Raw genomic sequence first — 26,667 nt, 5'->3', positions numbered from 1 at the left:
ACTAGAAGAAACTTTTACTATTCAGAATATTTTCCTAGAACTCAGAGAAGTGGCTGTCAGTGTGCATCTGCCTGCAATTACCACTTCCCAGAGCTGTAGGCCTGTTCAGAAGTGGTTTTGTACTAAATATGAGTAAAATCAAGAGACAGCAAATGGCTTACCAGAGCAATGACTGCAGCGGACAGTAGGAAGGAAAAAGATTAAGTGTCTTTTTCCTGCCCTCACTGTTCATGTTCAGTCTCAAATTTCATTTCATTTGTAATGAATACAGAGTTTATATAGTTTAAAGACAAATAATTTTAGATTTTCCTTTGATTTTTAAGTGTGCTTTATATTGGAAGATAAAGGCCAGTAAAAACCAGCAGGCCTTGTACATCCTAAATTCTACATGTGTAATATCTCCAGGAGAGTCTGTCCCAACCCCACTAACTGACATGACAGCAAATCCAGTGAAGTCAGCTCTTTATTACATCTGTGGAATAGAAAACAGCATCTATCACCCTGCATTGAATGGATGCAGACTCATTTAAACAACAACAAGATTTTACTTGAACTACCATCATTTAGCTCACTAAAATAGAACAATTTCTTAAAATTAAATATACCTTTCACAATGAATGTCAATTATTTACATATTACATTTCATTGTTTGGTCAGTTCTAGAAAAACAGACCATCTGACATGGTGTGTTGTTTAGATAATAAACATTATAGTCTCATTGAAACAAAATGAAGGTTTTACTCTATATCATCAAGAAAACATTGTGTTAACTTACCCTAGGATTTGCAAAACTTTCCTCTTAACAAAAAAAAAAAATCTTAATTGTTTTGACAGTATTTCTTTAGAAGAAATAGGTACCTTAGCTGAACAAAACCATTTCACCTTTTTTTACCTGCACTGATATGTTAAAATGTATAAAAATAGGATTTGCTACAGGAAATTTGCTTTATTCTATATGACCAATATAACTTTACTCCTTGGTCTTCCTAAGAATCAGTCACCTGTTGTCTGTCTCACTCTAAGAATCCTCCCCTTAGCTGCATATTCATTTACCAGCTACCCTCATTAGTAAAGGCTGTGAAATTTCATTTTCATAACGTTTCATGAAAGATCTCATGAGAAGGACAGATGTTTAGCAACATGCCTGATCTGGAAGTTTCAACTATCATTTACATTCAACTAGCCTTTGGGTATAAGGAATCAATAAGAGGAAAGAGAATGCTCCTTTGGGGGGAAGAAAAACAAAAAAACAACAACAAAAAAAACCCAACCCAACAACAGCAACAAAAATTCCAATTATTAGAAAAATAATGCACAAGCCTTAGCTTCCTAACAGCTGTCTTTAAATCTCTTGCAGGAGCTAATTGTTGGATTTATTCAACTGCTTTTTTTTTCCCCACACACATTTAAGATCTTTATTTACTTGACAGATTATGTTGTATGTAATTACACAATTTCTGGTAAAAGACAGGCACATTATAATTTCCATTTAGAAAGAGAAGTAATGCAGAAAAAAGGTGAAACTACCAGTTTGAGGTCATGAGCAACATGGATTCATCCCAGTTTGTATAAGAAAGAAAAAACACAACATAGACAGTACTGCAAAGCAAATGGGGAAATATATTTTATAAGTGGGGTAAGGAGTCAGATGTTTCCTCTGCTGTGGGGTTTTCTGGATGTTCTCCCCAGTTCTTACAGTTTTTATTCTTTATCAGCTTTAAAGATTCTTTCCTACTATGCAGTAGAACATGCTGTTGCTTCAAGTGAGATTTACAGTTTAACTCAAAAAATTAAGATTACTTTTGCTTTCTTTTTCTCTCTTTATAATCTGTGTGCAGGAATACTCAAGAAAGCAGTGTTCAGCAAAAAATTTCTTACTCCAGTTAACACTAAAAGCATTAATCAGGGGCAGAGATAAAAAGATATAATTGCTACATTCTTGTTAAAATAGTCTATACTGATAAACATATCCAGAAAAATTCCCAGTTCCCAAAAGTAGCTGCTCAGCAGCATGCATTAATAATGGCAGAGACTGGCAAAGCCATCTTCTTGATTAGAGTGCTCAAAAAATCTAGGGATGTTTTTTCTCACTCCCAAAAGGCAGTCTCTCACATGCACATCTGGTAAGTGTTCTACACTGAATAATCAGCCATTGTGATAATTGTGTCTGCATAACCCAGCACTAACCCTGCTGTAGAGAGCTGTCAGTCCCTTCCCACTGGTGGGAGGGCAGTTTTCAGAAAAGCTGTGTCACCATCACTATCGAAAAATACAACCACACAGAGCATTTTACCCAGAGGCTGTTGATAGTAAACGAGAAAATATAATCAAAGCATTTTTATGATTCTAGTTTGCATTTTTCACTGTTTTCCTGCCTTTGTGAAGCTCATTAAGCTGTTTAAAATAAACAATTAAAGAGTATTGAATATTCATTATTCTCTGTACAAAAATAAACATTGCCTGCAAATGCTGCAACTAATTACAGATCTGTCTTTTAACATAAAGCTGCTTTTGACATTTTTTAATAAGATATTTCTTTAAAAAAAAAAGACAGCAAATGGACTTGCTGTCTATTAAACAGTATAGTTCATATTGAGTAATATTGTAGAGGGGAAAAACATATAAAACTCTAATATTATCTAAGAAAAATCTTACAATGTAATAGATCTCTGGTGAAGTCTACTTATGGTGATATAAAAAGGAAAGTTATTGACCATTTATTCTAAACTTTTATATGTCTTACATGAAGCACCTTGCCTCCACTTTATCAATCAGACAAATATTCCAGTTACCTGTTTAAAAAGTACCAGTATAAAAGGAAACTAAATTTCCAGAGACTTCTAGCACATGGGAATTTCATGATCTTCAGAGTACTCTGCAGGGTCTGCTCTAATTAAATGTGAAACAGAGTTGGGCCACATTTCAGTTCTTCAGTTATGGAAAATTTTACTTCCATGTCTGAAATTGTGGAATGTTTGTTGGTGAGTCTTGGACTATGGAAAAATTTGGGATTTAAATGCACTTCCAGATTCCAGCAGGTCAGGTCCAAAAGTATTCTAAGATTTTGCTGAATTGTGTTAAAAATAAGAAAGGTGCCAGATGTAGAGAGGAATTTTGAATCTCATTTAATATCTGGTATTTAAGAACTAATAAGATAAAATATCATTAACAACACCAAATTACCAGTAATCATCTTACATATGCAAAAATGCAGACTAAAATATTATAAATGCTAAAAATCACACAAGTGAAACCAACAAAAAGTGCAAGATTCTCAACTAATGTATGAGAATGATTCTCAGAAAAAAAAAATAATAATAATAAGACCATGGTGGTTTCTGTCTGCTGAACAGCTGACCCAATAACATTCAGCATGAATATCAGAGTACAAGTCATGCAGAAAAGCAAAACAAACTAATTCTCTATTTCATACTATCCTGCTCATTTCAACAACGATGTCAGAGCAGCTCCATTGCTACTTGCAAAACAGCCTTTAATAAACTCAGCTTAAGACTCTGCTAGAACAGACACCACCAATATTACCACACCAAAAAACGTATTTGAAATCTAATCTGTTTTGTAAAGAAAATATTACAGCTTCATGGAGAGGGCACTTGTCTTATTGCCATGCCTACACTCACAATTCCTCTGCTGCAAGACCTTGGAAAGCTTCTTCACACCTCCCTGCCATTGTTTCTCTTGGCATCTTCCATTTGCTCTCTATTAGGACTGTGAACACTCCAGGGCTTGAATTCTTAACAATGTGCTTGTACAGCATCTCTCATAAAAAAGACCCCTGTCTTACTTGAGTCTGCAAACACACTTGCAGCACAAATTTAAAAAATATTAACACACTATTGTACAAGTAACTTCAATCTGCCAAAATAGCAAATTGTGATTAAAAAAACCAAAAATCCTACAAAGTAGGTAAGTGTTTGAAAAACTATTATAGTCAGAACAGCACTTTGAGTTAAATTGGTTTCCCTCTAAATCACTCTTTTCTACTTGTTTATTCAGTAAGTTGCAAATACAAAGGACAGGTCCTACTGCTCATCACATCAGCATCACCAGTGTTTCATGTCCATTCAAAACTGACCAAAGTTTTAGAATGCAGCTTTCATTCTAATAATTTTCTTCTCTCTTTATTCACTGTAAATCTCAATTTTGCATTTCAGTGGGAAGAGATATCTGGCATATGAATGGCCTTTGTCTAGGCTGAGAGAGAAAATAAATATTTTCAGGTGTTTATTTCAAGAAGAATTAAGCAATTTAAGCCAAACTCTACAGGTTGTTTAGTGTTGACTAAAGTGACTTCCAACTAAAAGAAATTACCCATTTTTGTTCAGTCTGGTTTTTTTTGTTTTGTGTCCGAAGTGAAAAGACCAACACTCTTCCAGATCCAAAGATTTTATCATGTTATCTTACATCAGCTAGAAAAACAAAGGAGCTGAGAGAATAACAATAAGAGCATAATACGCATGATCACCTTGCATAAACACTATTATTAGAAGTAAATATGTTAGTTCCAGTTGCTCCTCATATTAACCAACAATAACATGTTCATTTCTTGAAACAGAGTGGAATTCATGAGAAGTTTCCATATTATTCCACATGATGTAAAAGAAAACAATACAAATGTGAGAAAAGATCTGTTGACACAGCACAGAAATGCAGTTAGTGTTAACCACATAACAATGCCCTACATAAAAGACACACTGTGTAATAATATAAAATAAAAAATGTATATTACATATATTAATATGGTCAAAGGAAGCAACATAGCCTTGATGTATCATACAAATTTGGATCGCTGAAAAGTAAAGATGTATTTATAATCTGTATTTTACAAAGCACCTTCCCACTTATCTCAAAAATCAGAATGGATATTTACTCCTTAGATGAAACCACCAATTAATTTTGAATAGGTATACACTTTGCACACATTCACATTATAATTCTGAGGTGCAGTGTGGAGAATTTTTACTGAAGTAAGCTATGTCAGTGGGACACTACACGTTATTAAGGGTATCCATTCAGTTAGTGGTTTTCCACTATACAGCTCCCAAGTTCATTATCAAAACAAAAGGATCTTCTGAAGTCCGTTTTAAAATGGAATAATAATAATAATTCCTTAAGCCACTGGCATAACTGATACATTTTTCTGTAGCTACAAAAGAAGAAAAATAAAAAAGAATTTTTTTTTTTCTCTGACATAGTGGAAAGGAAACCAGGCATCTTTCCCACGCTAAACATCCACATTCTCATTACCATGAGTAACAGCCAAAGCAAAGTTACATTCAGTAGCATTAACGATAAACCTCAGAATCACAGAACAATTTGCCTCTGACTTAATTGGTTTCTTCTGTAAGAATTAAATTGTATTTTCCTCACAGAAGAATGTCTTTCTGAATTTTACTGCAGTCTGATATTAGTATTCAAATCCAACAACCCCTCCTGGGCACAGCACAAGAAAACACAATGCAGCCTCCAAGGGTATATTTTCACTGGGAGAGGAAAGATAGCTCCAAATAAGCCAGAGAACAACATTGTAATATTATATTCCATAATAACATTAATATTTAAGACAAACATAAAGGAAACTTCCTGAGGTACAGACTCCACTCAAATGATCTGCTCTTTTGTTTTGCAGCTTTACCCATCTGAGCAGCCACAGCTCACCTGTGGACTCAGGGTGATGTGTTCAGATGCATTCCTAGAACACCCAGGTCAGCAAAGCCTGTGGCAGAGGTTCTCAGCCCGCATACCCTGAGGCCATGGATCACAGTGCACTGTGACCCAAAGACTGCACGAAGACTGACGCAGTTGCACTTCTACTCCATGAACTGAAACACAATGCCACTCCTTGGTATCTTGACACAACAAGCCTGACTGCACAACAGCTCATAAATTATTTGGCTAGAATTTGCCCCATTGGCTAGAATTTTTGCCAACTCTTCTGTAGCATCTTCCATGTGTAAAACTGGTTTGTTGCAACTTTCTGAGAGTTATTTTCTGGCTATTGCTACAGACAGGAAACATGAGACATTTGAACATAGAAATTGCACCCAGTATATTAAACCACCACATTTTCCTCATGAGCTCTCATCAAATATCTCTGCTATTTATTTTTAATAAATAGTCTTTCATGATGAAATATACGCAGAACATGACTCAAGATTAAAAAGGATCACTAAGTATCAATTTCTTCAGAAATCAGGTCCCCAAAAGTGCCTCTCCCAAGAAACCAGGACATACAAATCCTGCTGTACCCACATTGCTGCCTATTAGTGACTGTTCCAATGTAATTACTACACTTTCTCAAACACAACTACACTTATTTGGAAGAGGAATTTGATACAGCGTATCAGGGCAAAGTCCAGTAAAAGGAAGAATCCAAGAGTTCATCAAGAATGCATTAGCAAATAATATTTGTACCCCTGTTAAAGGCATGATCAGAAAACAAGCTAACCAAAGAAAACAAAATCTGTAAGAAAAGGGAACAAGTCTGGCTCACAGAATAAGGTTGTTACAACAAAATGCTACCATCAACACATAACTCAAGATGGTTTGGACTCAATTTTCAGGATGTATGGTATTGACCCAGGGAAAATCTGTCATTTAATGGTTGGCTGCCCACAGCATGCACAAGTGAATTATACCAATGCTTCAGTGCATTTGCTAAGTGCTTGCGCTGAAAAATCTGTTGGAACACTTTTATTTGAGAACGTGAATTACAGGATTAATACATGGCCAACAAAACAACAGCAAATCTAAAAATCAGGCTCCTGTGGCATTAGGCAGACTAATTAGCAGTTCTCCAGGGCAAGAGCCAGTTCTGGCAGCCCATGAACACCCAGCCCTGCAGCTGTTATTGCCAGCTTTGGCTGTAAGGAATAAGAGAAACAGCCCTAAGGAGTTCCATTACTATTGTCAAGATGCTGATTCTAGACAGACTCAAGTATTACAAACTTGCCCAGTTCCACCTCCAGAAACGAAATACAGCACTAGGAGAAGTTACTCTCAAAAGATGTTAAAGACGAAAAACTGACGTTTTGTCGTTACAAAATCCAGTGTCTACTCAGACTCAGAAACGTTTGATGTATAGGCTAACAGAAGGGAATCTCAGTACTCCCATCATCAAACTGTCCCTCTTCTAAAGTGTTCAGCTAAATTCACTTATCAAATACAAGTTGTACTTTGACATTAACACAGCTGCATTGATAAACCTGGAAGTAATTTAGGGAGTGCCTCTGGATAACACAGGTATAACAGAAACCAGTCAAATAATGTGGTTTAAATGTTAATGAAAATTAAAATCAACAACCTTGTGCCTTCTGGGAGCAACCATTTTATTTTGCCATTATCCATCACATTCCTTTTAAATTTTTACCTTTTAAATGTCTGACAAAATGTTGTAATACAGACAATTCAGCAAAGAGCCCTTTTTTCAGGAAGTGTAGAACTAAGACACTTACTTCCTATTTCTCCACTAAATTTGGTATTTTACATAATGTTTCAGTCATACTATGTTTGGTCTGACATTTTCCCCCACAGCAGCTTGTATTTGATATTTATAATCAGTGAAAAAAACCTGCTGCTTTCAAGAGGTTAAATGGTTACAATCACAGCCCTCTTTTTCTAGCAGGAGGTGGGGAAATACAGCTATTTCAAAAGAAGCAGTTTCGGGAATGTTGGAATCATTGGGGTTGGAAGGGACCTCAGGCTGAAAAAATGGTCAAAACTCAATTCCCATAACATTGTTCAAAAAGGGACTTTTTGTAAATAAGCAAACACTTTAACCTGAGTAGCATAAATAGTATCATGTAATTGATATAACTGATGATTATTTCAAAGCATAACTACAAGCCAAATTTTAGGTTGTTTAATTTTTAACTGTGCATTCCCAGATCAAGACATTTTTTAGTTGCTTCTAGGTTTATCTTTAGTTCTGAATTCAGAGAGGTTTTAGTATTTACCTTGTAAAGGGTTTATATTCACAAATAACTGGTATCTGTTGCTATTCTTTTTACATGGATCTTAAAAATAATATTTTCTTGAAAGATTTGTGTGTGTTTATAGGCACACACAAAGTAGAATCATAAAAATTATAAATAATAACTAAATAATAAAGCTTTAGAAAAATGAGGAGGTGTTTGATGTTATAGTGGAAACATATGCATGTAACTATGCCAGATGCATTTAGACTACACTACATTATAGTCTCAGAGAAATGTTTCCTTTTGAACAGTGGTCACTGAGTATCTGGAGCCAGCCAGGAGGAGCCATTAGGCACAATAACTCCAGAGGTATTTAGACCAGAGGGCTCAAACTTTTCATACCCTCTGAAATGTGCAATTTTATGAGCATTAACTAGGATATATGACAGTCTCCAAGATTTCTATTTAACTAGGCAATTCAAAGGGGGTTTGGTGATGTTAAAGTAATTAACATGCAGTCTGTTTGTAACTGCTCAGTTGTGAAAATCTAAAGTTTAGAACCATACTTTGAACAACTGAACACTTGGGCAAACCAAAAGACAGCACAGCAATTGTGAAGAACCATAAACTCACCTAAACCAAACTTTTGTTTATCATACATGCAGTTTGTCAAATAAGACTGTAATGAAAGGCTAAAAGACATTTTTGGAATGTTATTCTATCATTTGTTTTAAAAATTCATGCGTTTATGAACTATTAATGTATTTAAAGATCCACTGTGTTAAGCTTTCAGCAATACCTAGAGGATGCAATTAAGCTTGCACTCATTTTTAATTTAAGTATGGAAGATTTATAACTTTTTAAATTGTTATTGTGCTGCCTGTTTACTCATGAATTTGCTGAGGGTGCCATAGAAAATACTGAGGCAAGTACCATATTAATTATTCTAATTACACTAGTTTTTATTTTATGGATAGAATTAATATTACCGTGAATTTCTTGTTGTAGTTATTTAAAGTTGTCTTCCTCTGGCATGAATACTGAGATACTTTTGTTGCAGTAAATGCTGGCATTTCCAATTCAGGTACATTCAGAGGAGGAGATTGACGTTGCTCCTAACAAGGAGAAAAAAAGAAGGGTTGGTGACACACATGGCAAATAGCTTAAAAATACAAAAAAATACATTTCATGAGCCCAAAATACAAACCTTTGGAGAGCAGGAAAGAAAATAATAATGGTCCTGTCATCCTAGGAAAAACATTTGATTTCACATTGGCTGCACTGACAGTACCAGTTTATCTGGTGATTACTGGGATTTCTGATTTTCTGCACTAAGTTCTTCCAGGGAATTTTCAATGGCACTGCCATTTAAAAAACAAAAAAAGGCTTTCTAAATGATGCGTGTCTCTACTACTCTTACTATTGCAGTAAGTTGGAAAAACTACAAAGCTTCAAGAGCAAACAAGCTCTAAAGAACAGAGTTTTCACAGAAAACACTAGATTATTGAGTACAAGATTAGGGATATTAGACTAAATAGAAATGCTCAAATAACTGACTTTTTCAGTCTGTAGCTAAATTCAGTAGTGGAGGAAAAATGTTTGTATGAATTGGAAATAGAGTTTTCTCCCATCTTGCAGGTAAAATGATAGGACACTTTTTCTTTTGGATTTAATTCATTAAGCTGAATGTTCAATATTGGGGTCATTTTAGAGTGAAGGAAACATTAATAAACAGCTACAGAAGAGCAACCTCCATCCTTTTTTCACCCGACAGCCAGTGTTCACCTTATCATGTGGTTTCTCCCTTAGTCAATTCCCACAGATGCTGATCCAATCCAAACGTCATTTTCACATATTCACCAAAACAAGGTAAAGGACCCAGATGCCAAAACTTGAAAGGGTATTTCCTAATCTCCAGGCTGCCTCCATGCTCATTCACTTTTCACCTAATTTTGCTCCATGCAAAACAGACCAAGAGCATACAGGTCTGTGGGCAACCCACCCCTGAAGAATGGGAAGGGAATTCTCTTGACAGGCAGGATTCAGAGTCATATCCCCATTGGCAAAGGAGTCCTGAGCACAAGTCCTCAACATGTGAGTGTCCTGACCAGGGAGCAACCTGAAAAAGGCAGTCTTGCTTTGGTTTTCTGCTGCTTTATATATCCAGTCCTTCAATTCCTTCACCTTCTTTAATGTGCCAAATCTGAAATACTTCACAAACATGTAGTACCTTCAGCAGTTCTCCGTATTTTTTTGCTCTTGGTCCTTTTGCTTGAAAACTTTTGGCAGATGTGTCGAAAACCTATTGCATTGCACTACTCAAAAGCCACAGGGAAAGGGTCCAACAATAACAATAAAAAATATCATGAAGACACACAAAAGAAATTTTCACACTAATAATGGAATGATGAGCCCTTTCTCCTCTGTATCCAATCACACAGACAAAAGGTTAGCAAACGTATAAGCATGTGTGTATCTTCATAACCACACCCCCAAATATAATTTCATGCTAAATTGCCTATGACACAAAGTAGTTAAATAACAGTATTCACACACACAAAAGGTATTTGCTTGCACAACTGAAGGGGCGGTGAATTATATGGTGGTTTTCATAGCATACACTGAAAGGAAGAAAGCTATTTTATGTGTAAGACCAGTCTTGGGAATAACCAAAATAGGTTTCAGTCAAGACAACAACACAAGTCATCTATTTCTGTACACATTCATGAATTATATTTTTAATTGATTTTAAATCACATAAACTATGATGGATTAACGCTAATATACTTCTTGAAATGATAGTGCCAGCTGCAAAGATTGTGAACAAACAGAATGTTACTAAATAGAATATTTAATAAGCTGTTACCTTCGTTAGGACACAGACACATGAAGAACAAGAGCCCTACATGCAGCAATACCTGGTACTGTGGAGGAGGGCAAAACCAATACAGGAGATCTATGAATTTAAGAGTGTGATAGACTGGACCTAAACATCCTGTTCCTGCCTTATCAGAGATACTTGAGCATTTTCCTTAATCTGCAAGAATTCGACATTTAGTTAACTGGACTTGATTATCTATATCACCAGAAGAAACTCTGGATGGATACAAACAGCAAAAAAATCTGGCAAACAATAATTACTACAGTCTGATTTGCAGGGAATATTATAATGCTTGCATGTGAAGTATAGAAATGATCTATCAGCAGCAGAACATGAGCAGTATTGATACTGCTTTTTGGTGGAAAAACCAGATGTGGAAAAAATTGTTTGTACAGATTACAGGACAAACCTAAAGTTCCATCAATAGCAATTACAGCGAATGAGGAATCCTGGAAACTCATTACATCAAAATAATTTCTAGTACTGGGAAGAAGCAACTACAGAAAAGAGAAAAATAGTAAAATATAAGCATTAAAAATTTTTTGTTTTTTTTTTTTCCCAGATAATTCTACATTAAAATGAAATTATAGTGTACTGCACAGGGGCAACCACTGAAAAATATCCAAATGTGTAGGTTACTTAATCACTAGAGCCAGTCAGAGTTTCTACCCCACGTCCAGGCTGCAGTGAATGTCACTTTCTACTCCTTCACAGTGACATTTTCCACATGGCATAAGCAGGCAAAACAGCCTGTACCACTAACATCAATTTGTAAAGCAGACAGACTTGGCTGCAGAATTAATCTTGTGGGGGACTACTTTGCTCTTTGTCAAATTATTTTTTAACACACCGAGAAGTATAATGACATAGGGAAATAATGAGAAAATGAAGCAGCAGTGAAAGAAGCGCACAGAGGCAACCAGCCAGCAGCTTTGTAAAGCCCAGGCAGCACTGACCAAATAATAAAGTCCTCTGATATCCAGCATTTTATGAAGAGAAGGCAGACAGTTTATAAGTTTCATTTTTATTTCCTGAGAAACTGACTGTCAGTTTGAAGGATTTCTTCCATTACTTACAGCCTCTCTCTCTCACAAGGAAACAGTGAGATGCTCCAGAAAATGTTAAATATGAGCTGCCTGACACAAGATAAGACAAAGGATCAAAAGATGGCACTTTTCTTTCCCTAATTTGGAAAAAAATCCTTTGTTCAAATAAATAAATTTCTTTTCCTATCTAGGAAGAAAAAAACAAAAACCCCAAACAAACTAATTAGCTAACAACTTCTAGGTTCTGACTGAGGAAAAGGCAGAAGAGATGCAGTCACAGCACAGTTCTTAAGGCTGCTGAGTGTGCAGCGACCCTTACCGATCTCTTCCTCTTTTATCCCTCTGAAAGCCTCCCCTCTGCCTCTTTCTCTTCCATAGCCCAGGAAACATCAGTACTTTCTAGCACGTGGGGATGCCCTTGTGTACGTATCAATGTCCACGTCCCGCTGTTGTCAAGGATACCTGTCTGCTTGTGGTGGGAAAGGTGTCTCTGGAAAAGGGCAGACCTTTGCCAGAGAAATATTTTGCTTCCCTTTTAAAGCAGATATTTGGCTACCATATTTCTAAAGCTTATTAAATTAAATGATGGCTACTAGTCCTAAAAGTCAACTGTGACCAAATGAATCAATAATAATTCTGACCATCTTAAATTTGGTCAACCAGCCTTTTACTCCCTATAAATCATTGACATCAGAGCATCTCTCGGATCATTCACAACCACAGAAAAGTGTACTTTAATGACAATTGTAATTAGGATGTTAGCTAATGGTCTGTAACTCTGACTTTATTCCCCTTGTTTTGCATGGAGAAGGGCATTTCTTATCACTGATGCAGTAAAACAAATGTCCTGAATGAAGAACAACCTTCCAAATAGGCTACTGTAGGATCTGAAAGACAAAATCTTACTGCTATTGATATTAATGGGAATTTGACCACAAAACTACATGGGGATAAGATTTCACCCAACGCATTCCCCCACTGCAGTCCATTCCTTTTACTTCAAAATCTTCATGATCTAGCGTGAGTTCAGGGTTTGTTAATTCACTTTCATTTCACATTTTACAAGTCTGACATAACGAACCAAATTTGTCTTCAGCGAAACTCCAATTAAATTACATTATGTATGAGTTCAGTCTACTACTTAAAAAGAAAATTAACCTTTACTTCAATCTTTCCTCATTTCTCAAGGCAGAAAAAAGAATTAGCATGGTGATACTGCAACAATAAAATTATTTTTAAATTTGCTACACTCCTAGAATTCTTGTTTTCTCCTTGTTTGCCTTACAAAATGTTTATTGCCTTAGAGCAACTATATAATTAAGATTGGTCTTAACAGTATAGCTGCCACTGGCTTCCTTATTGTACTCTACATTTATTAGTATGAAATCTTTATGTTTCAATAAAAACAGAAGCTGTTACTTGCAGAGTCAGTCTCAAAGTATAATAATGATCTCCTGACAGTGCTGACAACTTTTTCAGAAGTTTATGCTCCATCAATATTACAAAAGGAGTTTTATATAAAAGAAAACTAAGGCAGTTGCCTTCTCATTGACTTAAAAAAATTAGAGGAATTTTGGAGAAAGACGAAGGCATTTCTTGCTTTGAAAAGAAAAGAAAATTATGAAAACATATTTTCTGAGCTATCTAAATCTATAGGTCTCCTCACACTGCTGAAATTAAGAACGTACATAAAGGGTAATTCAGTTTACTTTTAACGCTGATGTGAAACTTTCAAGAAGGCTCACAGGATTTTGTTTATGGTTTTGATGCATTTATTGTTTAGAGAACTTCTTTGCATTCTCTGTATTTATATTTTTACGGCCTATAAGATAAAATAAAGCAGTAGTTACAAGGCTTACTTTCAGGGTTTTTTTTTCTTTTTGTATTAATTTCTTTGGTCTATTCTCCCTCCAGCAGATTCACTGAAAATATTATAAATTTATTGCAAAAATATATCCTTGGAAGGATTTCAAATATAAACACACATTCTATCATGGAATCATACTGAGTCTGAGAGTGACAGCTCCATCTGGTGTATTCACTCCCCCCTCCCCCAGCCCAAACTGTTATTAAACAGTAATTCTTATAAGTAAAAACCTTGAAAATAATTTCTGGCAATGAAAATGAAACATGACTGAAAAAAAAAAATCAGGAGCTACAGTTTTTCTTGGGAAAGGATGGTATTTATGAATCAATCATCTTTCATAATCTAAAGATCAAGATGAGGAAGCAGCAAACAGTTGAACATTGCTGTTAAATATTCAGGCATTCTGTGCCTCACAGGGGGGGCACATGCTGCACATCCTGCCATGGTCCCAGTGTGGTCACAGAGCCTAATCCAGACCCTCAGGAATCAGCAGGAATCCCTCACTTTACTTCAGAGAGCTTTAGATCAGACTTGTAGTTCTCCTGACATATGAATTAACTCCTTTGCCGGTGCACATTAAACCCACCACTGCGAGGCTCAGGTGGGTGCAGAACAAGGGATCAGCTTCATCCAGCTGCTGTGCAGGGCCTATTTCATGGCTCAGTGGCATGAGCTGGGCATCCTCACCAAAACCCCATCACTTACAGTCTGTGCTGAGGTATTGAATACCACTGCTTCTCACTATGCTTCAATCTGAGAAATTAACAGATAATTTTGTCAGATATAGATCATCATCCATTGCTTCAAGGTCAAACACCATTCATCAAATAATCAGCCTGCCATTTACAATATCCTCTGGCTTACAGCTTCCATTGAGAGATAATAGAATATAATAAAACTTTTTTTTCTCTTAGCACAATTTTACTTGATAGTGCTAAGTCTGTAAACACATGTCCACAGCCTACAGCAGTCTTCTTTTCATAGGTCCTTCCAGGGCCCAGCAGTTAGCTGATCAACCTGCTATAGCAAAACTTGTAATATTTTTGCGTTGTTTTGAGGAGGCCAAGTATTCCATCAAGAGCCCATTGAAATGCACTGCTCTCACTGGGATATTTACCATGATATTGATGTATTTAAGCAAATACCACAAGTACCAGCACAGGAACAAGTGCCCCATTGATGGATATTGCAGAGAGAGCTGGGGCTGTTCAGCCTCTTAAGGCTCCAGGAAGACCTAACAGCAGCCTTCCAGTAATTAAAGAGGCTACAAGAGAGCGAGGCTTGTTACAAGGGCACAGGACAAGGTGAATTGGCTTTATACCATCAGAGGAGAAATTTCAATTAGGTGTACAGAAGAAATTCTTTTCTGTGAGGGTGTTGAGGCACTGGAAGAGGTTGTCCAAAGAAGCTGTGGGTGCCCCATCCCTGGAAGTGTTCAAGGCCAGGTTGGATGGGGCTTTGAGCAACCTGATCTTGTGGAAAGTGTCCCTGGCCAGGGCAGGGCAGTGGAAGCTGGATGATCTCTAAGGTCACTTCCAGCACAAACCACTCTGCCATTCCGCATTACCACTTTGTAACCTGTGATGACACAGTAACTCTGCACTACCAGACACTGATAGAGAAGGCATACAATATGCTTTCAATCTATTAAAAATGTGTGAATTACTCATAAATTTTAGAGAAAATATTTTTACATTCAAAATTTATATCATGACACAATTATCTCTGTTTTAGATTAAAAAAAAAAAAAAAAATCCCAGCCATTCATTTTGGATATCACTGTATTCGCACTGCAGGATCTGTCTTACCATAAGATGATACTTCAGTTCTAAATCAACTGGTCTTCCCGCTTCCATGCAGGCTGTAAACCAGGAGATATCCAGTAGTTCAAACCTAGAGCTGTCACCCACAGCCTGTCCTTTCAGCCAGTCCAGCACCTCCAGGTAAGAGTTGTTCTCAGCCACAATATGAGTGACAGAGTCACTGTCAAGAAGTACACAAAAAGTTTTCTTTTTTTTTCACTGAATCCAACTGTACACAGATACAGAGCTGTTATTTCCATACTTACTTACCATCCACTTCCTGAAAATTGCAGTGTATATTGTATGTTAGGATGTGGGAAGCACTTAAGTTTTCATATCACCATATATCTATTCCAGTCACTGACTCTGCCTTGAGGGAAGACTCTAGTCTGACAGCTCCTGTAAGTGCAGCATTTTCTTTCCCGAAGGATCACTTACCTTCCATAGACACTAACCTAACACACATTCTTTGCAATTCTGAAAATACTTAGGTTACACAAGCAGTACCATAATTAAAAAGCTGCTTGACAACACCTGACAGCCTCTTCCCAATATTCTTCATCAATGAGTGAAAACTTTGCAACATTAGAAAGTCAGTTAACAATAATTATTTAAAACTTTACAGCTAGTAATACCTTTCTGGGTATCTAAGTTTTCTTTACTTACGTGAAGCTGTTCATATGGCATTGAGAAATGTTCATTAATTAAATCTTATTAACTACATGCTCCATCTAAACACCACTTCCTTGCTGCTAAGCCAGTCTAGCAAAAATGATGGTTTAGTAAATACAAAATTTACAGCTTGAATTGTTGTTTAATACATTATATGGTGTACATAGCCTAAAAATACAATAGCACAAACACTATTGCAGTAAATTTGGGTTGTTGTACTAGAACAACATTGGAAAGGATCACATGATTAAAAAGACACACTTCTGCACCTGTCACAGGAGAATAATGGACAGGGAAAAAGTTACGTTTCAATAAAAGATTACATGCATATTTAGGATGACCTGTAAGTTTCTACCTGGCCTGCTGATGTTTCTCAGCCAGTTTAAAAAAACAAAGACTTGGTAGGAAATTTTGAGTGATTCTGAATGTTCCTGCTCCCCATACAGCCCACGAGGGGGCTGTCACCCACACAAAAAACACCAGAGAAAGGAAAGAATTCTTCATTTCCATGAACTTGTAGGACCTTGGTATCTCCAAAACATATTCCAATATTAATTTCTATCAGGTAACAGATTCCTAAACTTCTTGCAGGAAAGGCACAGACAGTCAGTGTCACTATTTGACACTATTTTTATACAAATAAAGCTAGAATTGGAACATAAATTGTCTTGATGGCAGGCACCTCCATTTGAAAGTCTCTGTGACTTTCTGGTAGCCCATGCTGGTGACAGCCTTGTGCGTATACAGTAAATTTCCAATGGACCTGACAGACTGCTCTGCAGCCCTTCTGTAACACCTGCAGAAGTTAAGGCATCAACCTGTCAAAGCAGGGAGGAGACCACTGGTGGAGATTGCTGGTTAGCATGGACTTCAAAACATGTGCTGTTAAAGGCAGACTGCACAACCTTTCAAAGCAAATTACCTTCCAGAAGACCAAGAAAATCCCTTGGCCTGTCTCTGTGATCCTTATTCATACAAGTAATCACCAAATAAGTCATGAAATCAGAATGACAAATACTGTAATCACTCCATAGAAAACTTATCAAATAACTCTCCAGTGCAATAAACATGCTGCATTTCGGAAATATAAGAAAGGTACTGAAAGGACTATGCTTCAGAACTGTGAAAACTGTCATGCTATAGCACAATTTTTCTCTCTCCATATAGTGGAACTTGTAGAGCAGAGTCCAATGAAAAAGAAAAAATCCCAATTAATTTTTTTCTACAAGATTACAAACACAGATTAAATGAATCTCCATGAAATATTGTTGGGTTTATTATTATTTAACCCTGCTAGGTTCTACTTTAATTAAACTGTCACATCTTTATACTTCAGTAAAAAAAATAAAAAAATCAGTTAGAGACAAACAACTTCTGCTTCCTGTGGTTTATTTCACTTCTTATAAAATATTCATATATTATGTATTTGTACCAAGCTGCAGATCTGGGAACTTTGCCATAACTATGCTCACAGCAGCAGTTTAGCTGCTGTGTTCCAGTTTCCTCTCATACCTGTACAGCTGTGCTGTTTTCTTGGCGCAGAACATAACAAATTTAGCATTTCCTCTGGCATTTTCAAAGACAAAAATCAACAGTTAAATAGGTTTTTTCATCCAGTGGCAGCCAAGCTGAAATTAAACATAACACCTGCCTCATACAACTTACAGAAAGTCTGAAATACTAGCAATAAATACCTGTGTGTCAAAGCTGCCCAGATCAAGCATTTACACAGCCCTCTACAGATTATAAATGTAGGATTCAGAAGAGCACTCTTCATTTCTTTTTTTCCCCAAAAATTCAATTAGTTTTGTATCAGATGCTAATTGCCTACTTCTGTTCCATACCTTCTTGAATCTTGCTTTACAAATTATTTAACCCTCCCTTCTTCCTCAGGCTTTCAAAATTGATGGGATTGAAAAAAATCTGTGGAAATAAGCTTTTATAGGGAGGACCTAGCTGTACACTATCTTTGTACAGATCCAGAGAAATTATCAATACTTGGCTTTCCTCCAGCTTTTCAGAGAACCTATGTAATGATGCAGCTCTTGGAAAACTGCACAATGACATAACTAGCACTTATATAAAGCACTCTTTGGAGGAAGCCTTCCTTCAGAATGAGTTGGCTTACTAAAACCAGACAAATCTGAAGCTGGACTGTATTTTCACTCTCAAATGCCACATCTGTGGTATTTTACTCCGAAGCTTTTTTTCTCCAGTGCTCTTCTAGATTGTACCAAGGCATTAGCCAGTAACTTTGAGACTCACACCAGGGTAAAAAGATTAAATACTATAATACCAGAGATGATGTAGACAACTGCCCCCCTCAACCAATCACATTTTCCATTCCTGTATATTTAACTTTTTTTCATTTTAGAAATTGGCCATTAAATTTAGATTAATCTTAACCTGACTTCAAAGAGGAAATAAACAATGACTGATTTGGATGAGCTAAAGACACAATTCACATGCAGACATATGAAAATTGGCATATTTAAGATAAATAAGAAACACACATTTTAAAAGTGAAAAATTATAAATTTTGCTAAGGTTTGTGATTTCCCTGCTCTCTGTCCAGAAGACAATAGAAATAAGCCACATACTGGGAACACCCACTGAACTCCTGAAACATATTTATAATGGGAAGAGCCAAGTATATCCACCAAAAACATAGGCAAAAACTTCAATCACAGTCACTCGTATGACTGTATTTTATTGAATTAGAATGCTTCAAACAGCATTACTACATATTATTTCAAAACATATAAACATTTTCCTACCTTAGCTCACTTTCTACTCTGAAACCTTTTCTTCTTCCTAGTTCCATCAAAAACATCCTTCTGGTCTTCCCCATCTTCCTCTGCATAATAAAAATGACAAAGTTACTGAATTTTATTTCATAACTGCAGGACAGCTTTGGGGAATGCAACTCTTTCTGCCTCTTCCTCTGGGAGATTACAGCTGGAGCTTTGAACCTATCCATGATGCAAGGTAGAAGTGCTTTCACTTGGGTAAAACAGAGGTAACATGCTTTCCGCCAGGCAACAGCTGTATTTAATGTCACCACCCATTGAAGTAATTTTCTTGCTTCCCCTCTGAAATCAAAAGCAGGTGCCACACAAGCAGAAACATCACTTGCTCCCTACCAGCTGGGACTTCTTCAACAAAAACACTCCAGACAGGTGCAAAAATGCTTTTATTCCCAAAACCAGCCATTGCCTACAAAGACTTTATCCAAATAATATTGATCATAGCAAAATCATCTCAAACTTTTAACCAGATCCTCAGCTAATTTAATGGCTGAGTTCCACCATTAATTTCTGCTTTCAAATATTTTTCAAATCTTACTTTTCCAAATTGCAGAGCACATTAGTTCACTAAACTAAATCCTATTTACTAAAATAAAAATAAATAAATAAAAGAGAACTCATTAGAGATATGTTTAAATATACCTTTGGCATGCATGGCCAATATTGCTCTCTGGTTTTGGCCCTGCAGTGCACTGCTACCTGTGGCAGTCACAGAAGTAACAACATAAATAAAAAAAGCTCTTTGCTTTTAAGCACCCAGTGACCTCCAAATAGCTACAGAGGAGACAATGGAGGCCATTTACATTCCTCATCTAGAGGAGGGGGTGCTGCTCGTTGCCAACCTCATGTTGGATCCGGTTCCTTATGTCCCAGAATTTCCATCAGAGCAAGGTGAGCACAAACAACCAGGTTTACAGGATCTGCATCTACTTCAGCACAAATCTATTTCAGTGGTAAATATCCCTATTCCCATGTCAAGCTGGATTTTTATTTTTAACATAGCAGAGAATTTGGATTTTACCAGTCCTTCACAACACATCAGAAATGTTATATGTTACAATTCTCCTTGCTCAAATTCAGGAGGGGAAGCAAGGTGGAAAAATCCCTAAGTCAGATCTGTCAATTATATTTTCGGTTATTTTATCACCGATGGATATACAACCTGAGTTTCAGGAAAATGAGTCAAAACCTGTTTCCTGCAATTATGGCCCTGAGTTTAAAATTAAATTGTAAAAGTACTGCTGACATTTTCTGAGCCCTATAGCTCTTGCTGCTTCAACTGTATTATTGCAGATATAAAGAAATAGTTTTCATCAGAATGGAAACTAACCATCAAAAATTAATATAGAGCTTTCAGCTCTGGGGTCTTCCTGAGGCCATGAAGAAAATATATACATAGTGCAGTATATAGATTAGACTTCATTCATTTCTTTCTTTGCCTAAGGATAACCCAGAAGCCAAAATATCTATTCATCTTTTGGATTTATAACATTAAAATTGTCAAAATAAATCATTTCAAGCTTATTTTGAAATTATATGAGATATTTTCATAGGAACTGGAAAATCAACAAGCAGACTTCAAGAAGCTTAAGCAAAAGAATAGCAGCAAGGAAGCAATAAAAAAAAAAAAATAGTGATGGATCTGGCATTAAGGCTGAGCAATCAGTTTTGGTTGCTTCATGTCTTTTTTCCAGACTACTAATCCACCATTGAACACTGGTCACTTCCCTGTTTATAGCTGTCCTAGGCTTGGTAAAACACTTTATCTCAATCCCTACAAGGAATAAGGTATTTGAGAACAGATTCTTTACATATGTTAAACAAAGTTTTATTTTATGTTAAAATTAATTCAGGGCTCTAAAACATGTAAATATAATTTTCCCCAGTGTAACATCAATATGCTCAGTGCCAGTAAAATCCTTCTGGCATGAATAACAAGTTATTATTCCTTTGTGTTACTGTTATAACTCTTAAGCCAGATTTTTGAGGGTATTTAGGTGCCAAAAAACTGCAAACAGAGACCAAGTGGGATTTTCAAAATATCTAAGCAACCTAGGCACTTGGCTCCTTTGGAAATCAATTTCTGGCTTTGAACCTAATGCAAAGAGATTTTTCTCTAATAAACGCAGTAAAATATGAAAAATTCTCTGCCAATGATGCAATTTTATTAAATGTATCTTCTAAAATTAACAGGATTTCCATATCCCAGATGAGTGAATAACTCTCTCTCCTACAATATTATATCACAATATTTTTGACAGCACCACAGAAAGTAGAACATGCACTAGGGAGAAAGCAAATAAAACAGAGAAAAAGCATGTCTCTTATTTATGACAAAGGAAAAGCATACTGTTATCTGAGTCATGACACCACATATGATTCGTGGCCTAAAACCACAGAGACTTGCAGAAATTTTCCATCTCATTACAGTCTCATGGGGGTTCAGAGTATTTCACATTCCTTGAAGGAAATCCAGAGCAAACTTTTATGTTCTTGCTGTGGATCAGTTTTGCATACTACCAAAGGCAGAGATTAAGAATGAGACACAAATACTGATGGCCATTTAAGTAAACGTCTTCTATCACTTGTGATGTGGGTGCCAACAACAGCATCCCAAACTCCTCAAACAGTGTCTCATACAGGCCTGAGGCCCAGGCTACTGAACAACTTCAAAGGGAGGTTCTTTGGGAGGAAAAGTGCTGGAAAGTACAGCTCCTCTGAATTTCAATATTCACACATGCTTTCACTGCATGTTCTTGATTATTGTCAGTCTTTTAGTGCCTTGCTGTCATGTGAGCTGCATTGTAAATATTTTATAAACTAGTACTTGTCCATTCATGTAGCTTTCACGAGGAGAATGGTGAAATTTGCTTTTAATACACAATCTGCTAACCCTCAGAGAAAGCACCTCTCAAATACCAACAATGAAAATCAGAGAAGTGATTGTTCAGATGCTTTCTTATTCCACATAGGCTTAACAGCATCCCATGCAGAATTGTTTCACAACGATTAATTTTCCTTAGCTTTTTCATTTAGTCATTTTTCTTCAGTAACTCAGTATTTTCCAATGAAGCAATTCATGGAAATTTTTTTATGCTTCTCGTATTTTTTTTTACCTAGATATTCCCATCACTATTCTTCTCTTTGAATCTGGCTTTCTTGGCTGCTAAGCATTTCCTTTGTCTTTTATATCTGTTCTACCAATCTCTCAGTGTCTAAAAATCATACAGCAGGCATTTTTCCTGGTTTAAAAATGAATTCTACCACTTCCCTTTTTATAGTCTTAAGCTGCACCAGGGGAGATTCAGGTTAGACATTAGGAAGAATTTCTTCTCAGAAACAGTGATTAAGCATTGGAATGAGTGCACAGGGAGGTGGAGGAGTCACCATCCCTGGAGGTGTTCAAGGAAAGACTGGATGTGGCACTTGGTGCCCTGTCTGCCTGAGAAGGTGGTGTTCAGTCAAAGGTTGGACTCCATGTCAGAAGTATTTTCCAACCAAACTGATTCTGTGATATTTATATCCTTTGAACCGCTAGAATATTTTTAGGGGGCAGGTCTGAGGTATAGGTGCTTTAATTATTCCAGTCAAAGATGATAAACTCCATAAGAAGCCATATGACCAAGAATTTCAAAAAACTTATTAAATGATAATATGCTTTGAATGTGCTTGCTTGGCTGTATGATGCTATTTGGCATATAAAGTAAAGTAGACTTAGAGAGGAAACAAAATTTTGTAATAGCTGTCATCAAACATACAATATTTCTGATGTATATGGTCGAAATAGCTGATTATCTTCTTTTTTTTGCTACACAAAGATGAAAATCTGAATAAAAAGAATTTATTTGGCAACATCTCTCAAAATCATCCCAAGAGCTAACAGCTTGTAATTTAGTGCATACACAGTATTCTAGAAAGGGTTTTTTTTCTAAACCCTTTCTGAAGAAACTAGGGAAGAGCAACGTCATAGTTCTGAATTATTAAATAGAGCAATAGGGTTCTCCCTTACAGCTTGAGGAAAAATAATTGGTGACAAATCCTAGCAGGAGCTACTTCCTACTCACATCAATATGCCTATACTCCCTGGAAACTATGGTTTTCACTCATCCTTCAGTCTCTCTGTTCAGTTACAAGGTTTACAATTGTTCTCTTCAGTTACTCTGTGTATGGTAGTTGCTTCTCCTTGTTGTGATTGTTATTGGACTATTCTTTGATTTTTGTGCTGGTACATCAATGATTTTCTTTATAGTGTAGTCTCATGAGAGCCTTGTGAACCTTTAGCAACAAGCAGAGACATATCTGCATAACACCATCAATATACATGATCAGGCAGGTCCTTTGACAGTATACATCTCTTCCAAGCATAGTTTACAAGGGTAAATCTGCCTGGATATTGAGCAGCATTTATTTAGCTGGTCACATTTATCTCACTGCTACTATTAAAGACATTTCCACTAACTAAGAAATACTGAGCAACCTTCCAGAGATGAGGAGCTACACAAACCAGGTTGCACAGTCTATATTCAGGCAGCTGTAAATATTATTTATCTCAACAAGAACTCAATAATGTTTCTGTGGACATTTCAGGAACTTCTTATATAACCATATAATACTAGAAACTAACACTGTTAAATTATAATAGAATTATAATAGTGTTATAATAACAATTCTTATCATTCATTATCCCATAAAGAGTATTTATGTCCTCTCCTGCTCCTCTAGTAGGAAACTGCAAATAAAATATCTAAATTGTTCATGTATCTTCTTTTAATTAGTTGTTATAATACTTGCTAGGTGGTAAAACTGATGCACCTTGCAGCAACACTGCAGCATTTCTAGACCTATTTACATTACAGAACATACAAACAGCAGTATGTGTGAGATTTATGCCTTCTACACTTACAGGTACTAAAGCATGATGCATTTAATAAAGATAGATGTACCTAAACCAAAATAATGAAAACTGGAAAAAGGCTATTGCCATGATTCACAGAAATCTTTCAACTGTACATTCAATTTTGAGTAGTACAGGGAAGTTCCCACACCATCAAGCTGAGGGGATAATCTGACCAAGTAATATAAAAGAGAGAAGGAATAAGCACCATATAATGCTGTTGCAGAGGGTAGAAAAACTTAGAAATAACATTATACAAAATGCCCCCTTCCTAAAAATTTATGCAAGTCAAACCAAGATAAATTTTATCTCAGGTTTTGGCTACTGAGCAAAAGCAACAGGTAACACCTAACAGCACGGTGAGTCCTGACAGAGCTCTTTCTGCACATTCCACTGAAATTAGCTGTAGGAAAAAGCCAGAGCCAGCATCAGAGAAGCTGAAAGAATTGCTGATGAGGATTAGACATATCTTCTTGTTATCTACAGAGAGAAAACAAAACAGATGTTCATCCAAATGATGTGTTGTGAATTTTGCAGGTGAAGGAAAAATCAATTAGAAGCCTTTTCTTTTTTATCCTTGAAATTTGAACTGAAGGAAGCTGAAAAGCAGAGTGGAATGGAGCAGAATTCTCACCTTTTCAATTTATTGAGGTTCCGTGTTCCACTAATGCAGAACTAATTACAGCAGAAGTAACCTAGCTGGGTAATTAATTCATAGCAGAAAACTTAACATCAGGCAGCATGATTTTTTTAACCCAAAACAGCTCTTGACACAGTTTCCACAAAAAGCATACTTTCTATTTCTTACTGACTTCACCTAATAATTTGGCAGCTGCCTGGAGTATCACAAAATACTTACACATTTTTTATTTTGCAGTGTGGATTTGATGGCTCTACCTTTAATACAATGAAGGTTAATTTCCAACTACATAAAAAATTATTTCTCCAAGCTATGAGCAATTCTTTTTCTAGGCTATCTCAAGGTTTGCTTCCATTGTTTCATCTTGCAGAAAACTCAACATTACTGTGTCAATTCAAAGTTTCAATAGCCCCTAGAAACCGTGTCCCAGTGTAGCACTGCATGTTTACTTAGCTCTGAACATATGTTGGTCAATCTTTATAAAAAAAAAGCACTGTCCATAGAACATTTTTGAGAAGGCAGCCTTTAGAGTCATCTTTGTGACTCTTTAACTGATAGGTGCAAGTCTCATGCCTTTATTTTATGATGCACACCTGCTTATTAGAAAATTGCATCACAAGCTTTGACACATTTTTATACTTTTCAAAGACAGTACAGTTGCACCTAATTGAAGTAGTTGTGTTATGAGCTTTACTCCTCTTTCCTGTGTTTATTCCTGCAGAGAGGATTCCATTTTAAGAAATGGAAGTTAATTATCTTCTACATAAAAATCAGACTCGATGTACTCTCACATAACTATTAATCAAGCCAGTAATTCAGTATTTAAGTGACAAATCACAAGAACACACCATATTAAAGAACTTTACCAGAAAGCTTCCATGTCTTTCTTCCCATAAGGTTTCCTATATCCTTCTGGTTTTCTGCTCCCATGCTAAACTAATTATTATCATATGTTATGCACTATGACAGCAGGAAGGATATAAAGCAGATAAATACATTTGCAAATGCTTCTCTGTTACAACTTACTCAAAATATTTACTAAAAATATGTGCTATTTTTAGTCACTTCACACTTTGTGATGTTATTAAGGACACAATTCAATATCATAGGTTTTTTTGGTTGTTGGCAGATCATTATGAGGTTTACAATGCACTAGAATTCAAAACGTCATCCATACAAACATGAAAAACAAAATAGGAGCTAAATTCGTCTGCACAACAGTGTTATTTTACAAAGATTTAAAATCAGGAGAAGTCAGAGGAGAGAAAGGCTTAAATCCTGAGTCTGTACTAATGGTTATGGAGAGCAGGTACCAACAGATGCCGAAATTACCACATAGCCATGAAATAGTATTTTGACAAGTTAAGTACAGACATGTTTTCAAAACCCAGCTAGCTCATTTCCTGGTACTCTGGGCTGCTCTTCTGCAAGCTTGAGTCAAGCACCAGAGAAGTGACACCAACCTACCACTCAAGATTTCATTGTCCAAAGCAAAGAGTAAAATAGGAGAAATTGGAGAAAATCTCCTGTATATATTTAGGCCAAACCACCAACTTGCTTACATGAGGCACTGAGGAAAATACTGCTTTTTCTCTCTTATGGCCTTACCCACCATTCTGTGCTCTACAGGCTCATCACACAGAACACCTGAGTATCTCAACATAACGCGCACAGCAACTGTACAAAAACCTTCAAAGAATGAGGAAGCCGTAACACCACACACAGACTACAGCTTTGACAGCTGTAAGTGAATGTATATCAAAATCATGTCAAGAAGTAAAAGTCTGTAGAGGAAGATACTCAATACTACTGAACTACTAAAATAATTATATAAAATGTAATCATGATTTTTAATGTATGGGAAAGCAATCCAATGTCTCTTCTGAGTAATGAAATTTTATGTAAACAAAATGGGACATGATCTAGAAACTGTATACACAAGTTTAATTAAAGACTTGTAAGGGGGGTGTGTGTGCCTCTAAGTATCATAACCACTGAACCATGCAGTTAACATTGATAAAGTTATGTTTTGCTAACAGTATGGGTTTGTATCTACAGAAAATTTGATCATTCCATTATCTTGTGTAGGATCTAATAAAGTACAAAATGTGCTATATTCCA

The 26,667-nt window shown here is 36.2% G+C and overlaps 1 protein-coding gene across 11 annotated transcripts in view; it reads right to left on the bottom strand.

Moving 5' to 3' along the window:
- DNTT (DNA nucleotidylexotransferase) overlaps nt 1–26,667 on the bottom strand; it is a 162,162-nt gene that overhangs the window by 70,135 nt on the left and 65,360 nt on the right. For 8 of the 11 annotated variants that reach the window (XM_042019047.1, XM_042019046.1, XM_042019048.1 and 5 more), the window contains 3 exons: nt 18,983–19,062; nt 15,540–15,714; nt 8,927–9,052 (listed from right to left, as the gene is read on the bottom strand). In XM_042019047.1, coding sequence (XP_041874981.1) covers nt 8,927–9,052; nt 15,540–15,714; nt 18,983–19,062 — 381 coding nt within the window. Of the gene's footprint in view, nt 1–8,926; nt 9,053–15,539; nt 15,715–18,982; nt 23,618–26,667 lie in introns of those variants that run through there. The other 3 variants (XM_042019054.1, XM_042019053.1, XM_042019043.1) reach the window with 3 other exon arrangements.

The sequence above is a fragment of the Corvus kubaryi genome, unplaced genomic scaffold (genome assembly GCF_017639235.1).
Source record: "Corvus kubaryi isolate FWS band 111438036 unplaced genomic scaffold, C.kubaryi_AGA036_p1.0 138, whole genome shotgun sequence".
Classification (NCBI taxonomy): Eukaryota; Metazoa; Chordata; class Aves; order Passeriformes; family Corvidae; genus Corvus; species Corvus kubaryi.
Note: the sequence above shows the minus strand (reverse complement) of the source record. Positions and strands in the feature narration are given on the sequence as shown.